The following is an 18677-nucleotide window of genomic DNA, read 5'->3' as shown; positions in this document are numbered from 1 at the left end:
ATGCTCCCATGTCACTTGCTTGAATGAAATACATCATCCTATTCTTCCAATAGGCATAGTTACCTCCATTGAAGAAAAGAGACTTGTTGACGGGCATCGAATCGAGACCGGAGTCGACATTTGAAGTAGAGGCCATTGATGACTTGATAATCGATGTAACTCTTCCCGAATCGACTCAAGAGGAGATTAAACCTTCAAATAAGTGAGGCTCTGATACCAATTGTTGAGTTAATCGATCGATGGAATCGGCCAAGAGGGGGGTGAATTGGCAATTAAAATTTTGGTGGAAGCTTTTGCAGAAAATTTAAAGTAATTGCACAGCGATTTAGAGTGGTTTAACTTTCTCAATCAAAGTCTACGTCCACTACCTTAGCTATCCACACTAAGGATTTTCTAACAAATTCACTAATTTGTTCTTTCTTTTGAGGCCAAAGAGATAACCTTACAACTCCCTCAAGAATATACCCCAATTCTTGAGAACACTCTTTCTCAAAGAGAAGATTACAAATTTGCAAACTTACAAGGAAGTCCTCACAAGGTAGATTGTTTGCAAAATTCTAGAACAAAGAAAAGAACACTAAAAAATGAATACAATTGAGTGCAAGTAGTGTTCTTGAAAGCAAAATGAATATTGAATGAAAAATAGGCTTGGAATGCTCAAACTTGAGGTTTGATACTTTCTCTTTGATTCTCTCTTTATTCTTGTTGATTGTTTTTTCTTGTTATTGATCAATGGCTTCTAAGCTTGTTTAAATACACATTCAAATGATTCTGAACGTTGGAGATGTTTAGTGGAGTCAATAGAGTCGTTTAAGTGTGAAAACAATTAATTAAAGTAGTTGGGAGCGTCAGTGCATCGGTGCATTAGTGTAAAATTCAAATATTTTGACCGTTGGACCCTTAGTGCATCGGTGCACTAAGAGTGCATCGATGCATCAAGTGCATTCGATGTTTCAAAATAGCCAGAGTGCATCGATGCATCAAATGCATTCGATGTTTTCATAAAATCCTCAGTGCATCGATGCATGGTATGTGCATCGATGCATGAAATGCATTCAATGTTCAATTTATTTCATGGTGCATTGATGCATGAATTGGTGCATCGGTGCATCACTATGAAAAATTGATTTTAGGCTTGATTTTAGTTCAAAATACTTTGTGAAAATTGTTTCAAAAATAGTTTAAGTATAAAACACAATTTTACACATTTAGTAAGGTTTGAATTTGAACTTGAAAGACTTGGAGTAATAATTTGATATTCAATTAATTAAATCAAATATACTTAGAAAATCATTTGTAAAATCTTAAAATTCATTTAAACTTTAATTTGTTATATCGAAACACAAAAATGTTTTCAACACATTTGTTGTCCAAAAATTATTAATTGGTTGTCTTGGATTAATGGCTTGCCCCCACCTGCTTTTGCTTTGGTTAATTTTCTTTCGACCAGAGGGTGACACGTGTTACCTTCAGATTGGTGGAAATAAATCTATTAAATTAAAATAAATTTAGTCTTTCAATCAAGTGATAACATATGTCATGAAATGTGTCACCAATGACACATGACACCTCTTGATTTTTTGGTTAAATTTATTTTAATTTATTAAAATTAAGATCAAATTAAAAGAATATATAAAACAAGGACTAATTATATAATTATACCAAATTATTTTAACTAGCACATCTACTCCGTTAAATGTTAACGGCAAGTGTCTTGATTGAAGCATTTAAATAGTTGAGTGATTTAATTGATCAAATTAAAATATCGGTAGTCAAAATAACTTTTGACCATAGTTGAGTGGTCATCCATGTTGTAAATAATGAGGAAGCGTTAGCATCTGTCGAGTTCTTGAACCTAATCGGATCAGGATAGAAAGCGTGACCAATCTCAAAAGACTCTCTCTTTGTATGTCTGCAAAGACCATCAATATTTTCTGCAACGCCGCCCAATTCTAAGCTTGTATTCAGTCCCAAATTTAAACCATTGAAGATGAAACCTTCTTTGCTTGAAGCTACCATTTTGATCATAAAAAAAACACCAAGCAATGCTTAAAACGCATGATTGGAACTGTGATTGGAATTTTCTGGTTTCTGTCGACAAGTTTAAAGCTCTTCTCTGTATACCAACTACAGGATTCAAGGACTTGATCAATGTGTCGAGAAGGTTGCACAAAAGTCAAGGAGAAAACCGTCCACCATGTCTGGTGCCAAATATTAATTGGGGCATCAAGTCCAAGTAGATTATTCTCCTTGTAGACTGTCTTTCCCCCCCCCCCCAGAAATCACACTTGAACATTTGGCTCAATAGAGTGGCTAGCGTATTTTAGAAAGGAATCATAATGAATTATTTGGAGTTGATGCCCCAACTAATATTAAGACTTTTGCTTTGACTTCTATTAAGTTCTGGCAACGGAAAATCTGGTTCAACATACCTGTTAAGAATCCAACCAGCAGCTGCTAACATCACACTTCAATTTTTATTCTATCTGTGAAGATCAAGGTGTCTTCAGCATTTCAAATTATATGGCAGCTCCAGCCCCAGACATCACTAGTTGATATTTGATCTTCAATGAATTGTTCTAAAATGATTTGGGAATGTATTAAGCTTTGGTATTTTTGTTACTCTGATAAATCACGAATGCACTCAAAGATTGCATCTTAGTTCAGTAACTTCTAATTGATTCATTATATTCTAAGCAGGGGTGGGATGCAAGGCTTGTCTAGGGTGTACACGTGCCCACCTTGAAATTTTATTTATAACTATCCCATACCAAAAATTTCTATTATTAATATATGTTTCACCCTCAAAAATATTGTTGGATCCGCTACTAACTTCAAGCTTCCAAAATTTTTCTGGTTCAGCGGATGCTCTGAAGGCAGTACAAACCATTTGCTCAAGCAGCTGAAGCGGGCCGCACAGTTTCTAAGTAATAGAAGATCTATAAAATTTAAGAAGCCATGAAGAATCAAGCTTAAAGAATCAAAGAACTGTTGACAGTTAAAACCGAAAACATGAGGGACTATCCGTATAGTTTACCCATTTTATAAAAGTTTGGTTGATTGTTTGTTATACTTGACAAATACACGACCATATATTAATTATGGTTTCAGTGAGTTTATTGTCCATGTTTATGCATTGAAGTAGCACTGCCCATCTTAAAACTGCAAAGTGGGTTCTAAGATGTGTAAGAGGAATCATGACTATGGAATTTAGTTTTCGAAAGCCAAAGAAAGTACGGTACAGTGATAGTGATTAGGCTGGTTCAGTCGATGACTCAAAAAGCAGCTCAGGCTATTTGTTTACTCTCGGCAATGGCTGCTTTTCTTAGAGTTCAAAGAAGCAAGACATTGTTTCTCAATCAACAACTGAAGCATAATATGTTGCAGCTGCAGCAGCTGTTGTTAATCAAGAAATTTGGTTGAGGAAATTATTATGTGACCTGAATCTGACTGAAGAGGAATCAGCAAAGATTAAACGTGACAACCAATCTGCTTTTGCAATTGCAAAGAACCCAATTTTTATAGGGATTCCAAACATTTCAATATCAGGCTTCATTTTGCGGGAGAAATGTAACAAAACAATGAAATCATCCTAGTTCACACGGTCACTGTCAGTCTGTACTCTGAAATTCTATCAACTTTAGAATGCATGAACTCGATCAGAAACTACTGAACTGAGAAATAAATTGCAGTAACTTACATATAACATGTTTTTACTTGACAGATATGTCAGATACAATGAAATCATTGATAATTGTACTGCTCACGGATATTTACAAATATTGTCCAAGTAGCAAAAAAAGGTTCATTATCTCATAACATAAACACAAAGCTTAAACTGGGAAAAGTTTACAATCATCGACCTCCAGAAAGTACAGACGCTGCAACAGAAGATGAATGGGAGAATCCCTTGTGACTGGAAGATGTATCCCACATGGAAAAATCATCGAAGCCTTCACTATTGGCAAACGTTAGGCCACGGGAAGAGATACTAAATAATGACATTTCCGGGAAAGGCATATCTCCTTCTACAATATGAACAACATGGCGCATCGTTGGCCTTGCTTTAGGCTCCGAGTGGGAGCATATCAACCCAAGTTTTAAGACCAATTCAACTTCCTCAGCTACATAATCTGAACCCAAATTTGGATCCTTTGCCTCCATTATATCACCTTTGCTCCAACAGGAATACACCCAATCAACCAAAATGAAAGCTTCTGTTGGAGAGTGTGATATTGGTCTTTTTCCACAGGCAACTTCAAGCAGAAATGCCCCGAAAGCAAACACATCGGTATAGGGTGTGGCTTTCCCTGTTCGAGTAAGCTCTGGAGCTAGATAACCAAGAGTGCCTACAACATGAGTTGTGTGTGGTTCGGTTTCATGATCATATAATCTAGCAAGCCCAAAATCTCCCAATCTTCCATTTAGTTCACCATCTAGCAAAACATTGCTAGCCTTGACATCCCTGTGAATCACAACCTGCTCCCATCCTTCATGTAAGTAAAACAATCCTGATGCTACACCTTTGATGACTTTGAACCTTTGTCTCCAATTAAGGGTGAGGTTTGATTGGTCATACAAGTACTTATCTAGACTTCCATTGGGCATGTAGTCATATATCAAAAGTAGCTCACCTTTACGCCTGCAATATCCCAAGAGTTGAACTAAATTCCGGTGACGGAGACGACCGAGGCTCACTATTTCTGCTATGAATTCCTTCATCCCTTGTCTCGATTCGTGTGAGACTCTTTTCACTGCAACCTCAAGTTTACTGCTTGGAAGATCTCCTCTATAGACTCTTCCAAATCCACCAGATCCCAATAGCCCCTTGTCTTTGAATCCGTTTGTAGCAACATATAGATCTTTAAACTTGAATCTATGAGGGCCATACTCAAGCTCCCAATCTTCAACAAATTCAGCAAACTTCCTCTTCCTCCTTATGAAAAAAACTACAACTGAAACTGCTACCAAAATTACACTCACTAAAATCAAAGGCAACCCTGTTGTCAAAAGCATTGGTCTTTTGTTTGGACCTGCTCGAGGAAGCATCGGAAGTTGAGACAAGGTAAGCTCTTGCGCCTGCCCATTCATCTTAAAGCTCCAACCCAGAACATAGTGAAATGCGAAAATAACGCCAGTTGAGGACGAAAAACCAACGTACATCTCATTCTTAACAACTGAAGAAAGATCATGAAAGAAGGATAAAAGTGGAGTCTTGGGTTTAGAAACACGAAACGGAGCTAAAGTAACATCCATTCGCTTCTCTAGACCATGATATTCGACCCAAACTTGTGTCCTTTGCCCGCCCATTATTGTCAAACTCAGGTTTATAAACTGACGGCTCCCGTCCTCGTAATATCCAGCCGGAAAAGATGCACTGGAATTTAACCCATTAATATCAATACCAACATGATTTTCATTGATGTCGTTGAACGGTGCATTTTGTACCGTATCGAGTTCTACAGCAACAACGTGGTTTCTATCGTTGCCATCGTTGGAGGCATTGAAGAGTCCGAGATATTGGGCTGCAGAAGCTCCGGGGAAACTCTTGGTTGGTGAAATCACAAAAGCCATTCCGTGACCGCTGACATTTGGGTATGCGGATGCAATAGCGAAGACGAAGGTGGTAGAGAAGGAAGAAACGGAACCGTTGGCTGAGTTCTTGAAGTTTACAGGGTGAGGGTAAAAAGCATGGCCTGTTTGTGGCCTGGTTCCATTGGTAAGCTTTAGGAGTCCATTGGAAGTGAACTCTGCAATCCCATCAAGGCTTAGATTAGCCGACCGGAATCCATTGTAGATGAAACCAACGTCATCGGAGGCTGCTAAGCTAACAAGAAGACTTAGCGGAATTGCTAACATGAAAGTGAAACACATTGCCATAATCTGCTTGCTTTTTTCTGTCTCGTTGTCTTTGGCTTTCTTTGCCCTTTATTTATGCTTGAGGTCAGTATGAATTGAAATATAAAGATTAACTCCAATAATTAAGTAAAGTATAGTGATTAATTATAATATTTAAACTAAATTCTGACGTATAGATTTGCTAAGCATTATGCATTAAGCAAGCTTGATGTTTAGCTTACTGTTTACCAGTACTAAGTTGCTTTCTGTGGCACGTGAAGAAGCACGGACATGCAAGACCACTTCAACGCCAGTCACTGACATCGACGCCATGGTCCTGGAAGTTTACAAGCGAAGAGGCTTTGGTCAATCCCTGTAAAAGCCTGAGCTGTAGCCCTATAGACTTAGTTACTATTATACCTTCTTGGATCTTTTTCGAACGTCATTATTTTTTGTTAGCTTTCAAAATCCTTATAAATTTTCAGAGTTTTATTTCTTCTAAGATTATAGTCTCATAGTGTGATAATCGATAAATCCATAAGGTTTACTAATAATCATATATATTTACCTTATCAATCTAAAAAATAATAATCATCACTTTAAAATTTTTACCCTAAAACCAGCGTACATAATTAGAGAAGGGATTCTGAATTCTCTTAGGTGGCGTTTGGTTGGCATGAATCTCTTGGAATTAGGGGGAATTAGAATCCAATTCCATCACTTTCCCATGTTTGGTTCAAGTTTTTCAAGGGAATTGGAATCGCTCATGGCTTCAACTTTCTATCAAATGAGGGAAAGTGAATTCCATCTAAGAATTGATGGAATTCAATTCTCTTGTTGGAGAGAATTGAAATTTGACCATACTACCCTCATCAATCTTTTGGTAACTTATTCATATATTGAATAAAAATATTTTTTTATTATTTTGGGTCGGGTCGGGTTTCTAATTCATATATTTGAGTTGGGTCAATTTTTTTATTATTTTTTTATTATTTCAGGTCAGATCGGGTCGGTTTTTTTAAGTGTGATATTCGGGTCGGGTCGGGTTCGGGTTTAGGGTGAAAAATACATGACCCGACCCGACCCAAAAAAAATATAATTTTACCTTATATATTTAGGAATAATTACAATAATACCCCTCTATATATATATATTTTTCCAATTAAGTCACTGTTTTTATTGAATAAAAATAATTTTTTTATTATTTCGAGTTGGGTCGGGTGAAACTTTATTTTGGTCGGGTCGGGTCTCGGATGGAGGTTCCCTTGTTCTCGGGTCGGGGTCGGGTGGACCAAAAACCCAACCCGACCCATGACCATCCCAAATTGGGATGATTTTAACTTATGATGTTTATTAGCATTATTTTTATTAGAGAAAATAACTTCAGTGACCGAAAATGTCTTATAATATACGATTTTAACCAACTTTTTTTTGGATTTGCGAAAATGACCAACAAATTCGCAACGCAAACTCCAATTTCGTAACTCAGTTTCCAAATTCGCTACGCGAATCCGTAAATTACAACACAGAAGTCAAATTCGCAACACAGAAGTCAAATTCGCAACGCGATTTCCAAATTCGCAACGCGATTTCCAAATTCGCGTTGCGATTTACAAATTCGCAACACTGAATTTCAAATTTGCAACTCGATTTCTGAATTCGTAACTCGATTTTCGAATTCGCAACACGAATTTTAATTTTGCAACATGTTTTATGTTCGCAATATGTTTTATTTTCGCAACACAAATGTTTTGGGTCTATAACTACGCAGCAGCAGCAACTCATAACCTAAATCCCTAAATCGCAACTCATTCCATCTCCATCTAGCACCTCTCTGACAACATTCGTTCCTATATCCAACGACACCCTTCCCCATCTCTAATTTTTTTACATAATTTTATTTCTATATAATTTTTCAATGATTTCTCTCCCAAATTATCAACTATCAACTTAATAAATGTATGTTCTTCTCTAAGTTAGTGATGATATGTAGTTTATAGCTCGTTTGTTTAGTAAATTAATTTACAATTTATAGAATGAAATCATCTAATGTTGATCATGTTTGGATAGATTTGTGTTTTGGACGGTCATGGGAGAATGTTCATGGTGTTTTACGATATATGCCTTTACCCATGAATCTTCAACTAAAACTATCATTAAAAAGGTTAACTTATGAAACTCTAATGTTACGTGTTCCAAAGAAATTGAATTTAGAGCCTCTAAGTGGATTTAGGCTATTTTATCAGAGAAAAGGTAAAGTTTATGTTGAGTTAATCGATTGACGGAATCGGCCAAGAGGGGGTTGAATTGGCAATAAAAATTTTGGTGGAAGCTTTTGCAGAAAATTGAAAGAAATAGCACAGCGATTTAGAGTGGTTCGACTTTCTCAACCAAAGTCTACGTCCGCTACCTTAGCTATTCACACTAAGGATTTTCCACAAATTCATTAATTTGTCTTTCTTTTGAGGACAAAGAGTAACCTTACAAACTCTCAAGAATTATACCCCAAATTCTTGAGAACACTCTCTCCCAAAGAGAACAATACAAATTTGCAAACTTACAAGGAAATCCTCACAAGGTAGATTGTTTGCACAATTCTAGAACAAAGAAAAGAACACTCAAGAATGAAAACAATTGAGCACAATAAGTGTTCTTGAAAGCAAAATGAATATTGAATGAAAAATAGGTTTGAAATGCTCAAACTTGAGGTTTGATGCTTTCTCTTTGATTCTCTCTTGATTCTGGTTGCTTGATGTTTCTTGTTATTGATCAATGGCTTCTAAGCTTGCTTAAATACACCTTGAATCACTTCTGAACGTTGGGGATCATTAATGAAGATAATATAGCCGTTTTAGTGTGAAATCAATTAATAAAACAGTTTGGAGCATGGGGGAATCTGTACCCCTTATGGGGAATCGGTTCCCTAAGTGTAAAATTCAAATATTTCGACCGTTAAATAGGGGGGAATCGATACCCCCTGGGGGGGAATCGGTTCCCTCCGAGCATACTGGAATTCTCGGAGCCAAACAATTCTGGGGGGAATCGGTTCCCTCTAAGCAATCTGGAATTTTTGGCTTTGAGATGGTTCGAAATATTTTGTAAAATCGTTTTGAAATTATTTTAAGATTAAAACTTAATTTTACACTTGAGTAAGGATTAAAAATGACATTTGAAAGATTTGTAGTAATATTTTGATATTCGAATAATTATATCGAATATACTTAGAAAATATTTTTGGAAAATCTTAAAATTCATTTAACTTAATTTGTTATATCGAAATATCAAAATATTTTCAACAATCTCCCCCTTTTTGATATAACAAAATATTTTAGTAATTTTAAGATTTTGAAATCAAGTTTTTGAAATTACTCCCCTTTACTTTAACACTTCTCCCATTTAAAACACTTAACACTTCTCCCCCTTTTTGTTAAATCAAAAAGACATTTTAAAAGAATTTAAACAAGGTTTTTAAATCATTTAGCCAATTATATATAGTTTAAGCTGCAAAGATCACAAGCAAGAGAAACGTTAGCCATTAGTTTCATAATCAATATTCATAATTAATGTGACATGGCAAAATTGGTCATATATCTAACATGATGTAAATGATGCAATAATGAATAAATTTAACCACACAATATATAAGTTCAAACATCCAAACAAATCCAAAGTCTAACAATCCACAAAATCAAACATTCCAAAATATTCAAAATGTTGAAACAATAATCTTTTAGTTCAAAGTTCTAAAGCTAAACAAAGAATCAAACATCCAGATCGGGAGGAGGAAAACGAACTCGCATAGTAGCCATCTCATGTGAGAGTGCATCAATACGTTCATTCATCGAAGCGTTGTTTGTGCGCATCTCTCAGAGAATTTCTAATTGTTGAGCTCCCATTGTGGATAAATGGGACTCTATAGAAGTAAAGTGTGAATCCATGGTAGCATATCGAAAATCGAATGTCTCCATAAAAGATTGAAAATATGGAGTCATTTGATGCGTTTGTTGTGCTTGCTCCTCGGGCTACTCATCGGGCTGTTCACGCTCATCTTCGGCTTCATCGATGTCTCACATTAATTGTTCAAGCTCGGGATCGTCGTCAGCTTTTGGTGGAGCTCGTGAAGAACTAGCTCCCGGAGTATTTTATGAAGATCGAACCCATTCACGGGTTTCCTTATCCTTTATCCATCCCGCTCTCGTTAAGGAAAGAAGATTAATTTGTTTCTTTAGAGGAAAAGAGGCATCTAGACCTACTCTAAGCCCGGCTTTAGAAAATAGATTACTCAAAATGCAACCATAAACTAGAGATGAACAAAGTTTCTTGTTAGGAACAAGATTTACGGTTTCAACAATTTCAGCAAAAATGATATGAGGTAGGTTAATTTTAATATTGTTTTCGAAACAATGTAACCACCAAAGATCCAAGGCTCTAAGAGTACAATAACGACCTCCAGATGGTCGAAACCACCAAGAAATCATTAGGTGAAGAAAACGTTCATGAAGGTCTAAGACACTCGCACTATCCCTTCTTTTATAACGAGAACCTAAAATTTGTTTTTCATTTGAAATACCATTATCTAATCCTAATGCCTTGGCTATGTAAGCCGAGTTAGTATATAAGAATTGTTCTAGGAGGTAGGAACGAACTTCTATGGTCTCAGTTTGAGCTCGGTTTTTGACACAAACGGCATTAGAATAAAATATTCGAACAAGTTGATGGTAAACTATAGGTTCAAGGTCACAAAGTTTATCGAATTTCCACTCTTGTAAAAGAGGAAGATATTTAAAATTAATATCTAACATAGCTTGACGAGAAGGGATACGTTCTTCTCTAATTTTGTAAGAGTCAAAATATTGTTAATACCAAACACGATGATTTCTGGGACCAGGATGATTGAAGCATGAATTTTGGATAGTTAAATTGGGATCAACTGGATTAGGATTAGGAATTGGAATTTCAGGAATAGAAGGAGGATTTGGAGGTGGATTTGGTTGACGGTGTGAGCGACTAGATGATGACCTAGCACGTTTAGGATTGGACATGGTTTAGGAAATCAGAATAGATGGATAACCTGCAATTTAGAAAACACATGTATGCAATTCAATTAATCCCAAAACTCAATTGAGTCCTCAATATTTCAAGGTTCTCTAAATCAATCCTAATGGGCAAAGTTTTTGAATACTATTGAAAAATAAGATTTTGAAAAACAATATATGTATAGTTTTCATAACAACAACATAATTCAATTAAAACACAATAATTTGAAAAACGCATTTTTTTTATTTCAAAAATTTCAAAAAAACAATTTGTAAAATTCTTGTGTTTTTGATGAAATTAGTTGTAATATCTAGTTTCTAATCACTAAACAATTAATGCCCGATCACTATTTCTATCTAGAACTAATTAAAACTAGTCCTATGTTTAAAATCAATGAAATAGAGAGTTTAGAAAAATTTACCTTGAAAAATGAGATTGAGTGGATTTTGATGTTGTTTGCACGATTTTAATGATGCTAGCAGGTTTAGAAGATGATATTTGAAGTGAATTCTGATTAAAATCATTGATTTGAGGCAAAATGGAGATATAGGGTGATAGCGGAGAGGAGAACGACGTGAATAAGGAGAGAAGAGAGTTTGAGGAAAATAAAGAGTTCTGGGCGTGATATAACCAGAACCCTCAGGGGGTATCGATTCCCCTAAGGTGAATCGGTTCCCCTTCAAAGGGGGAATCGGTTCCCTCATGGGGGTATTGATTCCCTCTGCACCAAAATGCTAAAATCCGATTTTAAACACAAAAAATGCTAAATTAATTCTCTCTAGTGGTATTGGCAACTCATATATTGAAAATTAATCATGTTCAAACAATTAAATTAATCCTTAAACGATATTTGAACATAAAATTAATTTTTCATCAAGAATCATAAACTCCCCCTAACTAATAGCAATGAATGCAATAAAAAATTACTATTCTAAGCATTTTTCATTTGGTCTTTAAAAGTGCTAAAATTATTTTAAACACTAAGTGAAGATAGGTTGGTCAAACCTAATTCTCTCCTAAGTGTCCAAAATCTTTCCTTGTCTAAAGGTTTTGTAAAGATATCTGCTAATTGGTGCAAAGTATCAACAAATTCCAGAACTACATCTTCCTTAGTGACATGGTCTCTAATGAAGTGATGTCTTATTTCAATGTGCTTAGTTCTAGAGTGTTGGATGGGATTTTTAGTGAGAAAAATAGCACTAGTATTGTCACACTTGATAAGAATGGTACCAACTTCAATTCTATAATAAAAAAGTTGTTGTTTCATCCATAAAACTTGTGCACAACAACTACCAGCTGAAATGTATTCGGGTTCAGTGGTAGATAATGCAACACAATTTTTTTTCTTTGAAAACCAAGAAATCAGCATATTTCCAAGGAATTGGCAAGTACCAGAGGTGTTTTTCCTATCTAATTTGCATCCTCCATAATACGCATCAGAGAATGCATGCAAGCTAAAGCTAGACTCTCTAGGATACCAAAGTCCTAAACTAGGAGTGTCCTTAAGGTATCTAGAGATTCTCTTAATAGCTAGTAAATGTGATTCCTTAGGGCATGATTGAAATCTAGCATATAAGCAAACACTAAACATAATGTCCGGTCTACTTGCAGTTAGATAAAATAGAGATCCAATCATTGACCTATATAATTTAACATCTACACATTTACCTTCTTCATCTAAGTCAAGCTTTGTTGAAGAGCTCATTGGAGTGTCATGTGGTTTGCTATTTTCCAGTCCAAACTTTTTGAGCATGTCTTTGACGTATTTAGCTTGATTGATGAAGATGCCATCTTTTCTTTGCTTGATTTGGAGTCCCAAGAAAAATGAGAGCTCCCCCATCATGCTCATTTCGAATTCACTTTGCATTAGCTTAGAAAATTCTTGGCAAAGAACATCATTAGTAGAACCAAATATTATATCATCAACATAAATTTGAATTACTAATAAATCTTTACCTTTATGCTTTAAAAACAATGTAGTGTCAACCTTCCCTTTTGAAAAACCTTTTTCAATTAAAAAATTTGACAATCTTTCATACCAAGCTCTAGGAGCTTGTTTTAAACCATAAAGTGCTTTTATCAATTTAAGAACATGATCCGGAAATTTTGAATCTTCAAAACCTGGAGGTTGTTCCACATACACTTCTTCCTTTATAAAACCATTTAAAAATGCACTTTTAACATCCATTTGATATAATTTAAATTCATGAAAACATGCAAATGCTAATAACATTCTAATTACTTCCATCCTAGCTACGGGAGCGTATGTTTCATCATAGTCTATGCCCTCTTCTTGAGTATACCCTTGAGTAAAAAATCTAGCCTTGTTTCTCACTATATTACCACTCTTATCAAGCTTATTCCTAAACACCATCTAGTACCTACAGTAGTTTTATTACTAGGCCTTTCAACTAATGTCCATACTTTACTTCTCTCAAATTGATTTAATTCTTCTTGCATAGCCATAATCCACTGTTCATCATTTAATGCTTCTTTAATATTATTAGGCTCTATGCATGAAATGAATGCAACATAATTACAAATATTTCTAAGAGAAGATCGAGTTGTTACCCCTTTGGATGGATCACCTATAATCTCACCATCCTTGACATAGTTGTACTCTCTTGGATAAGATACTTCCCTTTCTTCAATGGATGGATTCTCGAGGGGATCATGAGTTTCCTCGTCTTTTATTTCTTCCTTTGATGATGATTCTCCAACGTCATGTCTAACGTCATTTATATTTATAATCCCTACATCATCGTTAACACAAGAATCCTTCCTCGGAAGGGGATTATCATCGAAAACAACATGTATATACTCTTCTACAACTAAAGTTCTTTTATTAAATACTCGATAAGCTTTAGAATTTAAGGAATAACCCAGAAAAATTCCTTCATCACTTTTAGCATCAAATTTGCCAAGGTTTTCTTTACCGTTGTTCAAAACAAAACATTTACATCCAAAAGGATGAAAATAGCTAATGTTAGGCTTTTTATTTTTGAAAATTTCATATGGAGTTTTCTTTAAAATTGGCCTAATCATTACACGATTTACAATATAACAAGCAGTATTTGTGGCTTCCGCCCAAAAATATTTTGGCAAATTATTTTCACAAAGCATAGTTCTAGCCATTTCTTCTAAAGTTTGATTTTTCCTCTCAACAACTCCATTTTGTTGAGGGGTTATAGGTGCTGAAAAATTGTGACTAATACCATTAGAATTACAAAACTCAGTAAATCCAAGATTTTCAAACTCAGTGCCATGATCACTCCTAACACTAGTTATAGAGGAACCTTTATCGTTTTGGATTACTTTTGAAAATGTGATGAATTTTTCTAATGCTTCATCTTTAGTACTTAAGAATAGAACCCAAGTATATATAGAATAATCATCTACCAAGACAAATGCATATTGTTTTCCACCCAAGCTAGTAGTCCTAGTTGGCCCAAAAAGATCTATATGGATCAATTGTAATACTCTACTAGTTGATACGTCATTAATGGATTTAAAAGAAACTCGCTTTTGTTTTCCTTTAGCACAAGAATCACAGATTTTATCATTATCAAATTTAAGCTTAGGTAACCCTCAAACTAAATCACCTTGAATTAGCCATTGCAAAACACTCATACTAGCATGTCCTAGTCTCCTATGCCATAACCAACTATCATGTTCATCCTTAGCAACTAGGCACAAATTAGTCATATCAATAGAATCTAAGTGCACCATGTATATGTTTCCTATTCTATGACCAACAAGCATAATCCGATTAGATGCAATGCCAATGAATTTACAACCATTAATATCAAACATGACATTGAATCCCTTATCACATAATTGACTAATACTTAAGAGATTATGCTTTAAACCATTCACATATAAAACATTTTTAATTTGTATGGAATATGTATTACTTGTGGTACCTATACCTTCGATGTGACCTTTTGAATTATCACCAAAAGTCACTTCTCCTCCATTTTTGGCATTAAGCTCTATGAACCGGCTTTTGTCTCCGGTCATGTGTCTTGAGCATCCACTATCAAGGTACCATGAGTTTGATTTTGTTTCCCGTGCCTTGTAGCAATGCTCCTTTTCCTACAAACATAGATTAATTTCTAATTTTTGGTACCCAAATTCTTTTGGGTCCATATTCATTAGTTTCCAAAATCCTAGTCCCCTTAGGTATCCATTTGTGTAGGATATCCTTATCTTTAGTAGTAATGAGCTCTTTAGGAACCCATATACTTCTAACGATTTTTCCATTAGAGGTTCTTTGGGGACCTCTATGATTGTAGTTTTTAAAACTTTTTCTAACAAAGTTGGATTTTGAATTTTCTCCATTTTCAAAATGTTTTGTTCCAACTTTATCAAAAGAAGTTTTAAGATCATCAATTTTCTTTTGATGATCATCATTGACCTTTGAAAGTAAATTTTGCAAATCAAAATTTTTCTTTTCAAACTCTTCTAGTTTGATTTGCAAATCTTTGATTTTACTTTCAAGATCGTTGTTGGTTTTGGATATGAGTTTATTTTCATTTTTCAATTTTGTAACATAATTTTTATATTTTAAAAACAATTTCTCATAATCCGTAGCCAACCCATTATATTCCTCTAATAACTCATCATAGGATAAATTATCAAAATAAGATGAGTTAGAGGTTACCTTAGAATCTTCCCCGAATGCCATCAAGCACAAGTTTGCTACTTATTGTTCCTCTTCATCGAAACCTTCTTCATCGCTCCATGTAGCCACATGAGCCTTGTGCTTATTCTTTGATTGACCCTTTCTCTTCAGTTGTGGGCAATCATATTTGACATGCCCCGGCTTTTTGCATTCACAGCAAATGATCAGGTCCTTCTCTTTTGGTTCATTTTTGAGGCCTTCATTTTGTTTGAATTTTCTTCCTCGGTAAGGTCTCATCATTTTTCTGAACCGTTTGGCAAACAATGCCATTTCCTCGTCATCATCATCTTCATCCGAATCACTCTCATTTTTAGTGGATTTGAGAGCAACTCCAATGTTTTTCTTCTTCTCCTTCTCCGTTGGTGTCTCTTCAATCTTATCAAGGTCCACCTCATCTTCAAGCATCATTTCATGAGTGAGGAGTGAACAGATTTTCTCTTCAAGAGTTACGGATGTTAGATCCTTAGACTCAATAATTGTAGTCTTCTTTGATTGCCACGATTTTAGGAGGGAGTAGACTAACTTCCTCACAAGCTTTTCATTTGAAATGATCTCTCCATATGATGTGAGACCATTGACAATCGTTGAGAATCTATTCGTCATAGCTTTGATATCTTCATTTGGTTTCATCCTGGAATTTTCATAGCTATGCGCTAGAATACTACTTTTAGATTTCTTTACCTCATCGGTACCTTCATGAGTGACTTGAAGTTTGTCCCATATTTCTTTGGCGGTTGTACAAGATGAAACTCTTCCGTATTCATCTGGTCCAAGAGCAAAAAATATGATATGGATGGCTTTGGAGTTGAGCTAGAACATTTTTATCTCTCCTTCACTCTATAATCTTGTATGAGTGAGAGGCTTGAAGTATCCTTCTTCTACAACATTCCATGCTCCCATGTCACTTGCTTGAATGAAGTACATCATCCTATTTTTCCAATAGGCATAATTAGCCCCATTGAAGAAAGGAGGCTTGTTGAAGGGCATCGAATCGAGACCAGAGTCGAAGTTTGAAGTAGAGGCCATTGATGACTTTGATTATCGATATAACTCTTCCCGAATCGACTCAAGAGACGATTAAACCTTCAAATGAGTTAGGCTCTGATATCAATTGTTAAGTTAATCGATTGACGAAATCGGCCAAGAGGGGGTGAATTAACAATAAAAATTTTGGTGGAAGCTTTTGCAGAAAATTGAAAGAAATTGCACAGCGATTTAGAGTGGTTCGACTTTCTCAACCAAAGTCTACGTCCACTACCTTAGCTATCCACACTAAGGATTTTCCACAAATTCACTAATTTGTCTTTCTTTTGAGGACAAAGAGTAACCTTACAAACTCTCAAGAATTATACCCCAAATTCTTGAGAACACTCTCTCCCAAAGAGAACAATACAAATTTGCAAACTTACAAGGAAATCCTCACAAGGTAGATTGTTTGCACAATTCTAGAACAAAGAAAATAACACTCAAGAATGAATACAATTGAGCACAATAAGTTTTCTTGAAAGTAAAAGAATATTGAATGAAAAATAGGCTTGAAATGCTTAAACTTGAGGTTTGATGCTTTCTCTTTGATTCTCTCTTGATTCTAGTTGCTTGATGTTTCTTGTTATTGATCAATGGCTTCTAAGCTTGCTTAAATACACCTTGAATCACTTCTGAACGTTGGGGATCATTAATGAAGATAATATAGTTGTTTTAGTATGAAATCAATTAATAAAACAGTTTGGAGCGTGGGGAGAATCGGTACCCCTTAAGGCGAATCGATTCCCTAAGTGTAAAATTTAAATATTTCGACCGTTAAACAGGGGGGAATCGGTACCCCCTGGGGGGGAATCGGTTCCCTCCGAGCATACTGGAATTCTCTGAGCCAAACCATTCAGGGGGGAATCGGTACCCCCTTGGGGGGGAATCGGTTCCCTCTGAGCAATCTGGAATTTTTGGCTTTGAGATGGTTCGAAATATTTTGTAAAATCGTTTTGAAATTATTTTAAGATTAAAACTTAATTTTACACTTGAGTAAGGATTAAAAATGACATTTGAAAGATTTAGAGTAATATTTTGTTATTCGAATAATTATATCGAATATACTTAGAAAATCTTTTTGGAAAATCTTAAAATTCATTTAACTTAATTTGTTATATTGAAATATCAAAATGTTTTCAACAGTTTATTTGTTAACCGACAATGAATATGTTGAATGATTCATTGCTTACATTAGTGTTTCGCAAGAAGATGATGTTACATTGTATGTTGTTGAACCTAGAAGTAGTGAAGTTGGGTCAGTAGTGGGTAGTAATCAACTAAGTTCTTCAACCCCAGTTTATGGTGCTCACAATGTACAACGTTATTATCAACCTCAAAATTTAATGGTTCCACCACAATTTCATCTCCAAGAAAATTTTGTTTCATAACATTTTCAATACCAAACACAATATCAAACACAATCTCAAAACCCACAACCTTTTCCTAATCCAAATCCCAATCAACTTTCAGCACCAAATTCCGGTTTTTGTATTGACCAGTTAGACGATGATGAGCCAACAGAAAAAATTGTGAGTACTAGTCAGTATTCGAAATTTGATCTTGGTCAATACCCGGACTTTGATCTTGGTCAATACTCGGATTTTGATGATGTTTCAGAAGAAGAAACAAACCTTGCGTGTAATGATTTTGATATTGGTCAATACCCGAATTTTGATGATGAAACAGCCGCTGCCGAGGAAGATGTTGTTGATGATAATGAGGAGGAAGTTACGACTGTGAATGAACATGTTGAACATCCATTCTGTAATTCATAAAACCCTGAAGAAGAAAAAGAAGAAGAAGAAGTCCCCGAAGAAAAAAAAAAGAAAATGCCACGGGAGTATAACTGGAATATGCCAGAATTACTTCAGATACCAGAAGAAGAGTTGGTAAATATATCAGTTGATTGTTACACAAAATTTATTTGTATCAAGAAAGATGATTATTTTGATACAAAGAAAGTTATTTCGATATCTGAAGTAATTCTGGCATATTCCAGTTATACTCCCGTGGCATTTTCTTGTTTTTCTTTTCTTCGGGGACTTATTCTTCTTCTTTTTCTTCTTCAGGGTTATATGAATTACAGAATGAA

At 35.2% G+C, this 18677-nt stretch overlaps 1 protein-coding gene across 1 annotated transcript; it reads right to left on the bottom strand.

Annotated features, from left to right (window-relative positions):
• Positions 1–3789: 3789 nt before the first annotated feature.
• On the bottom strand, positions 3790–5893 carry LOC120150870 (L-type lectin-domain containing receptor kinase IV.1-like). Its single transcript, XM_039163480.1, has one exon. The coding sequence runs from the start codon at positions 5878–5880 to the stop codon at positions 3856–3858; it is 2025 nt and encodes a 674-aa protein (XP_039019411.1). The 5' UTR covers positions 5881–5893; the 3' UTR covers positions 3790–3855.
• Between the last annotated feature and the right edge of the window lie 12784 nt (positions 5894–18677).

Source organism: Hibiscus syriacus, unplaced genomic scaffold (assembly GCF_006381635.1).
Source record: "Hibiscus syriacus cultivar Baekdansim isolate YM2019G1 unplaced genomic scaffold, ASM638163v2 tig00111027_pilon, whole genome shotgun sequence".
Lineage (NCBI taxonomy): Eukaryota > Viridiplantae > Streptophyta > Magnoliopsida > Malvales > Malvaceae > Hibiscus > Hibiscus syriacus.
The sequence above is the reverse complement of the archived record's forward strand: the minus strand, read 5'-3'. Positions and strand labels throughout refer to the sequence as shown.